At 29.1% G+C, this 8622-nt stretch overlaps 1 protein-coding gene across 1 annotated transcript in view; it reads right to left on the bottom strand.

Moving 5' to 3' along the window:
- Positions 1–8337, bottom strand: part of LOC145039345 (uncharacterized) — an 11916-nt gene extending 3579 nt beyond the window's left edge. The window contains exons 1-7 of the mRNA XM_078987414.1: positions 8331–8337; positions 7455–7616; positions 7120–7365; positions 6576–7011; positions 5565–6493; positions 4231–5448; positions 2932–4103 (exon numbers count right to left, since the gene is read on the bottom strand). Coding sequence (XP_078843540.1) covers positions 2932–4103; positions 4231–5448; positions 5565–6493; positions 6576–7011; positions 7120–7365; positions 7455–7616; positions 8331–8337 — 4170 coding nt within the window. The remainder of the gene's footprint in view (positions 1–2931; positions 4104–4230; positions 5449–5564; positions 6494–6575; positions 7012–7119; positions 7366–7454; positions 7617–8330) is intronic.
- Between the last annotated feature and the right edge of the window lie 285 nt (positions 8338–8622).

Raw genomic sequence — 8622 nt, 5'->3', positions numbered from 1 at the left:
ATATATATATATATATATATATATATATATATATGGGAAAAGTGAATATACCCTTAAGGGTATATAAGCTTGGGTACCAAAACTCACTATATTACGTTGTTTTGTATCACAAATACACATTGTAATTGTCCAATATTCTTCTAATTCATCATCTAACTTGATTTAATTCCAAGATTTTTATAAATTTTACATTTATCTTCGTATTACATAATTTTTATTTTTAACTATAATATATATAGCCTAATAGGTGTTCGACATAAAGATGTGATGTAAGAGGAAGATAATTGTGAAATTTCGTAAATCTTGAAAGTAAATCAAGTTAGGGGTTGAAGTTTAAGAGCATTATAATGAATATATCACATTTATTTTCCTCTTACATAATTTTCATTTTCAACTATAATATATATAGCCTAATTGATGTTCGTCAAAAAGATGTGATGTAAGAGGAAAATAATAATGAAAATTTGAAAATATTGAAAGTAAATCAAGTTAAGGATTGAAATTGAAGAACATTATAATAAATATATCAAACAAAACAACTTATTATGATGAGTTTAGGTACTTAAGCTTATATACCCTTAAGGGTATATTCAGTTTTCCCTTATATATATATATATATATATATATATATATATATATATATATATATATATATATATATATATATATATATATATATATATATCACTGTTGTAAAAATCCCGACTAGGTCCCGATTAATCTCCAATTAATCCTTAGGCGCTACCCGGCCGATTAGAGCGCGCCTAACGTTTAATCTTTGCATACATAATGAGTGAAACATTATAAAACGATGAAATTTTAACATTTTGAAGAAATTTTATCTCAATGGAAACTATTTGAGGCATGATTAGTGTTGTATTAATCATATTAACTTATTTTGTTATCATATTATATATATTTACGAACTTTGATATGATATTAGTCATATTGTTTTTTCTAAAATTCAACAAATTAGCAATTAATGGTACCCGATTAATCCTCCGATTAATCTCCGCCTAGCCGATTAATCCCTTGACCCCAGTCTACCGACTAGCTAACGTCGAGAGATTTTTGCAACCTTGATATATATATATATATATATATATATATATATATATATATATATATATATATATATATATATATATATATATATATATATATATATATGGGAAAAGTGAATATACCCTTAAGGGTATATAAGGTCACTATACTATATCGTTTTGTATCATATATATATATACATTGTTCTTATAATTCAACTTCTAACTTGATTTACTTCCAAGATTTTTATCAATTTCACATTTATATTCCTCTTACGTAATTTTCATTTTCAACTATAATATATATAGCCTAGTAGGTTTTCGGCAAAAAGATGTGATGTAAGAGGAAGATAATAATGAAATTTAGAAAATTTTGAAAGTAAATCAAGTAAAAGGTTGAAGTTTAAGAACTTTATAGTGAATATATTAAACAAAATGACGTCTTATAATGAATTTGGGTACCTAAGCTTATATACCCTTAAGGGTATATTCACTTTTCCCATATATATATATATATATATATATATATATATATATATATATATATATATATATATATATATATATATATATATATATATATATATATGGGAAAAGTGAATATACCCTTAAGGGTATATAAGCTTGGGTACCCAAACTCACTATATTACGTTGTTTTGTATCACAAATACACATTGTAATTGTCCAATATTCTTCTAATTCATCATCTAACTTGATTTAATTCCAAGATTTTTATAAATTTTACATTTATCTTCGTATTACATAATTTTTATTTTTAACTATAATATATATAGCCTAATAGGTGTTCGACATAAAGATGTGATGTAAGAGGAAGATAATTGTGAAATTTCGTAAATCTTGAAAGTAAATCAAGTTAGGGGTTGAAGTTTAAGAGCATTATAATGAATATATCAAAGAAAATGACACATTATGGTGGGTTTGGGTACCTAAGCTTATATACCTTAAGGGTATATTCACTTTTCCATATATATATATATATATATATATATATATATATATATATATATATATATATATATATATATATATATATATATATATATATGTATATACTAGGTTAAAACCCGTGGAACCCACGGGTGCTGTTTTTGAATTGAATTTAAAAATTAATTATTTAATAAAATATTATATCAATAATTCTGATAACTTATAAATTGTAATATTGAATATTTAAATAATTTTTTTATTGGTAATTATTTAATTACTAACTAAATGGGAAGTATTTAATTAGGAATGAAGATTTTTTAAAACTATTTTTTTTTATTCATCATTCTAATTGGACATATGCAGATGATACAATACCAATGTGTGTAATGAAATTAACATAAAATACAACAATACGTAATTATAAAAAAATACAGTAATATGATGGATTAAGTGTGATTTCCTAAAATTGAATAAAACGACGTTACAAAAAAGTTGGCTACAAATTTCGAAAAACTTCTTTATAAACAACATTGGAAGTTTTATTTGTGAGTTTTCCATCTTTATCTAAAATTAATAATTTTAATCCCTCTCTACTCTGAACTCTAGATAAGGCAACATACAATTGTCCATGTGAAAAAACTGGATCTTTCAGAAACTGACCAACCTTTGACAACGATTGTCCTTGACTTTTGTTAATAGTCATTGCAAAACATACAGCCAAAGGAAACTGTCTTCTTGGAATAAAAGTCCGATTTCCAATATTAGTTCCAGTTATTATACGTGCCTCAATAACACGTTTGCCCAATGATAACACCTATAGTCTTGTGCCATTACATAAGCCGTTTTTCTGATCAATATTTCTCAGTAACATTACTGGAACACCAATTTTTAAAACTAATTTATGATTTGGTAAACCGGATACTTTGAGTCAATTTAATACATCAGGAGAGTATAGATTTGCATCAAATTGATCATGGAGAAATTCGGATTCACATATGCAATCTGAACTTAAATATTCAACTTGATCTCCTGGAAACTTCTTAAGTAAACGGTCGTTTATTTCCTGGACAACTTCATTTTTTGGAGCAAGTATCGCTCTTTCTTGGAAATAATTTATATCGCTATAGTACTCTAAAATTGAAGGATATACAAACTCAATTAAGGAACCTATAGGATCATGTGAATCATTAATGAGAATATCATCCGGAATATCGATAATCGTTTCACCGTCGTTCGGACCACCAAGTTTTCCTTCTCCTATATCCAACAACCAATTTGCAAAATCTCTTATTTTTCCTATATCTGATTGATCCCTTCCAACAGTTAGCCTCATGTTTTTTGTTAATCTATGGACTTTGCAATGTTCCCATAAATATGAAGAACTCAAAGAAGCATTTACAATGTTTTGTCTACTGCCACCCGGCACAACATGTAGAATTTGTCTAAAATCTCCTCCAAAGATAATAACTTTCCCTCCAAATGGAATATTTGAGATGGTTGAATTTACGCACCTTAATAAATCCTTCAAAGTTCGATCTAAAGCTTCAAATGCATGCTTATGGACCATAGGTGCTTCATCCCAAATTATCAAAGAGGTTTTCCTTATTAAGCTTGCCAACTCACCGTCTGGATTTATGTTACAAAAAGAATCCTCTGTAAGCTCAAATGGAATTATAAATCGAGAGTGTGCTGTTCTACCACCGGGCAATAATAAGGAAGCAATACCACTTGAAGCAACATTTAATACAATATTTCCTTCGGATCTAATTGCTGCAAATATTGTTTTCCATAAAAAAGTTTTACCCGTTCGACCATACCCGTAAACAAAGAAGACACCTACTTTATTTTGTTGAATAGCACTCTTGATGTTTAGGAAAATGTTCCGTTGCTCATTTGTTAATGCAAGAAACATACGATCATAGTCATTCTTTATCACGGGAATGTCGTAATCTAGTTCCTCGGTGATAAGTCGATTGTTTGAAGAAGAAAAGGATTCAACATCTGGGTATGGCATGTTTTTGAAGTTTTTGAGAGTAGAGTTGTTTCGAAGTAAAATTTGTTGTATTTCAAACAAAGTTAAGTTCTTAAGTTCATCTACTCCGAGAGACAATTCTGCACGAAAATATTAAATAATTAATAAAATACGTGGTTGATATTTAATAATTTCATTACTAATTATTTAATGGGTGTTGAAAAATAAAAATAAATTAATTTTAAAAAATAAGAAAAAATGTAATACCTGCTGACTTAAATCTTCGTCGTTGGCTATATAGAATTCCATCTGCCAAATATTCCCATGTATTTTCCCAAACGATCTCTGGTTTAGACATACTATTACACATCAACAATGTAGCAAATAAAAAGCGTAGATAAAAACCAGATCCAGAATGACTTGCTTCTTTAATTGCATCAATGTATTCCTTGTCATCATCTAATAGCCCGAGTGCATAACAGGCATCTCTAAAAGAAGAATGTGTTTCTCCATTTACCGTGCGAATTTCATCAAATGATGTTGGTCCTTTTACTTTATTTAAAAGAATCCTTAAGAAATATGCTTCACCTAGTTTAGGTGAAACTGAATGAATTCTACCGATGGCTTTTCCTACTTTCCTTCGCTTCCAAAACCGACCATTTAATATCCAAACAAACTTTGTAGGGAATTCAACATATGTGAGTTTTTGTGCTTCACTGTCGATTGCATTACACTCCATCCAAGCTGTGAACTTTGAAGCGGCAACAGAAGGTTTGTCAAGAACATCATCAATATCATCATCTTCGCCATATACAATATGTTGTTGATTAGGAAGATGAAAAGGTAGTCTAACAACAGAAGGATATCTGCAATGAACATCATATCTAAAAATTCGCCATGATGCTTCACATGCTGATAAATATCTACAATCGTAATATTCAGCTATTTCATCGACCGCATCATTATTTTCACATTCATTGTTGGTTGGTACAACAGCAACTGTAGCTCTATCAGGACCCTTATTTATGTATTTAAACAAATACTTTATAGAAGATCCCTGATTGCACCATTCAATATTAATATGTGCCTGATATCTTTTCAATAGATATTTGTTGTATGGAACAACATTTCTATTATCCAACCTTACACCTGATTTTTCTACAAAATGACCATCGTTTCTTCGCCTATATAACGGAAAACCATTCTGATCAACAGACGAATGATTAATGAATTGTTTTGGAAAGTTTTTAGAGCACTTTTTATCCACCATGCATGGACAATTCATATTTTCAGCTCCACATGGACCATGAATCATAAACTCATTTACAAGTGAATACAATTCAGGATCTTCAATTCTGTCTGGTATCTCTGCTGAAATTATTGGATCGATAAGTTCAACAGTTGGTAGCTTGTTGTCAGAATGCATGAATATACATATATGACTATGCGGCAAACCTCTTTTTTGAAATTCAATGGTATAAACATCTGTAAAAGAATTTGACAAAAAATAAAGGAGAATGTGATTAGATATCAAAACATATTTAAAATATAATAATAAGATCAATGTTTTATAAAAAAATTAAAAATATAGTTTTAATTACATGCTTGAACTTTGCCGAAAATTTGATTCTCCCTTAAGTCTTTAATGAATGCATCAAGCTTGATCTTAAACAACCTACATAGTATATCAGGTCTGTCTTCTGGTTGAAGTGAAGTATCCTTAAGAAACCTTTTAATCTCAGGCCATTTAGGATTACACGTAAAGGTTATGAAGAAATCAGGATATCTAAACCATTTACATAGTGACATGGCATCCAAATAGTTTTGCAGCATATAGCGTGCACCTCCGGTAAAGGATGAAGGTAATATGACACGTTGGCCGACATTCGAGATATCAGTCGTTCCTTGAGCTTTTTGGTTACGTAAATTTTCATAAGAATCACATCTAAGAACATGTTGTTGCCTACGTATGTAGTACATTCTCTCCGTTTCCATCATAGTATAGGCATCTACCAGAAATTGTTGAAACAACCTTCTTGAATTAAGTATGAGAGAGAACGAATGATCTCTGTCTTGAATCCTATAAGCGAAATATTCTCTCATTGTACATTTCGCACGCTTGCTGTTGGTCGTAAATGACACACCTCTATGAAGAATGTCAACACTATAACCATCATCCCCATATGGAAATAGCAATGGATATTGGAGAGGAAGGTACGAAGGATGCAATTCACTGATACGTTGTAGACAACCATTTTTTGTTTGAACGACGATATCCCTCTTTTCGATTGAATCCGAAATGTCACCAATTATTAAAGCAGCAACCTCAAAAGCAGTCGGTAGGTTATATGTTCTTCCATCTTGCTCCCTTCTCCCGATAAGTCGTAATTTCATATCAACTTCTGGATTTTTTTGAAAAGTATCTCTTACCATTCTATAAGATCTAACCAAGACATTATTTGAATCCAACATCACCTTAATATCTTTAACAATATCACTATCAGTTGATGTTGATTGATCTTTTTCACCACTAAAATAAATAAATTTATACATAATATATATATATATATATATATAATAATAGATTATGAATAAGAAGTTTGAGAAAATACCGAAAACATCTTTGTCTATTTGTAATTTCGTTGTCAGTGTTATAAATGTATAACTGAGAGAATTTTGGTTCCGATCCTTTTGCTGGCAAAAGACTTCCAATACTATGATAATTTTGACCACCCAATTTGAAAATGTAAGGAGCGTTTCCTCTATTGATTGAAGAGTCAATTTTACCACCCATTGACGTGAAAGAAAACATTGAATTGTAACGTCGAATGTTTTTCATGAAGTGTTTGCTTTTTGAATCCATATTTCGAAACATTCTTTCATAAGTAGGGGGTGCATTCTTTAAGTCTGGAAGTTGAACTTTGCCGTAACCACAACATAATGAATAATCCGTGTTCCCATTTTCTTTACCTCTAATGGATTCATTTCTCCATAACTTTGCACGACATGTTTGACATACAACATCTTGATCACCATGATCCAAATATTCTGTAAAATAAAAGCGTTGAATAAAATATCAATGAATTTTATAATTATATAGAACATAGTATCTGAAATGTAAAATGGATTTTATTTTTTCATTACCATTTGAGATACCAACTATACGATTTTCATTGTTCACTTGATGTATATTTTCTACATCTTCTGTCAAATCAATCAATGGGATAGGGGATAAATGTCTTGTCTTCGTTTTTAATTTATGACATCCTGGATTTAACTTGATTGATGATGAAGAAGTTGTTACTGTAGATGCATTTTTTGATGTCATATCATTTGAAAGTACATGGTACTGTCTTTTCTTTGCTAACTTGGAAGTGATATATTTATCGAAACCAATGTTATCTGAATAAAATAAAAATAAAATAGTTAACTAAATAAATAAATATTTACATAATGGATAATAGTATATTTTAAAAACCACAAATAATTACCATTCGTAATGTTAGATAACGGATTTATAACATTTGTAAAGTTAGAAAATGGAGTTCTAACATCTGTAAAGGAAGGACAGTATTGTATGGTTGTGTTATGCTTTGCAGGTGTTGTAAATGAATTGACATTTTGAGTTTGACGAACAATGTTGGTTGATTGATCTGCAAATAGAAATAACTTATAAAACTTGTAAATATATGTATTCAACTATATAACAGTAAAAGATGGAATATAAAATACTAATACGGTTATAGTTAATGGTTTTTTTGAAGAGATGCTGTAATGATATACTTGGAACGTTTGGTATTGTTTTTATTTTCTTCGATCTTTTATTTTCCAAATATATTTTTCTTTGTCTTCTTTTCTCTTTGGCCTGCATGTGGTACATGTTACTATTGTTTTCTGCATAAGAAGACATAGGTTAGGAAATGAAATGTGAAATTATGTACATAATATGTTTATATAATACAATTGAAGTTAGTTAGAATTAAATAAATAATGATAATAAAGTAAATGTATTTAAAAAGTTACCTTTATTAATTTGTTTATTAAAATGTTAGCATCATGACTCATCATCCTCATTTCCAACCTAGGGTTTATTCGATTTAAATCTACTGTTTCCCCAATTTCAACCAATCGTGGGTTCGGATGATATCAGGGGTTAAAACCCTAGATCTCCATGGAATCAATGAAGGTAAAATTGTGTGATACACGATAATCGTGATGATTATAAATTGCTTATTGATCTTATGTATCTATTCAAGATTATTTTTTTACAATTAGAAAAACATCTATTCCAGCATATTGATTATTGTTGTAAATTTCAACCATAAATTCATAGAGAAAACAAAGTGATCTAAACTGATAATACTAACCTGACATATGGATATGGAAATCTTGCAGGTAGAACTGGAATGAGGATTACAACTTTAATGAAGCAGTTTGATGTAAGCTTAATGAAAAAAAAATCGCAGAAACAATTGAACATTAAGAAGACAAATGAGGTGTTTCAAAATTTTGGATTTCACGTTTTGAGTTAAAGTTATATGCTTGAATATTGGAAAAAGATTACGATTATATGATTTTATTGTTGTTGGATCTTTATTAGATATAATTTTCTTCCTGATTTTTTAGAATTTAAAAGATTACAACTAAAAATTAGTTTAA

The sequence above is a fragment of the Lactuca saligna genome, chromosome 4, assembly GCF_052625555.1.
Source record: "Lactuca saligna cultivar CGN05327 chromosome 4, ASM5262555v1, whole genome shotgun sequence".
Lineage (NCBI taxonomy): Eukaryota > Viridiplantae > Streptophyta > Magnoliopsida > Asterales > Asteraceae > Lactuca > Lactuca saligna.
This window is presented reverse-complemented; position numbering and strand designations above follow the sequence as displayed.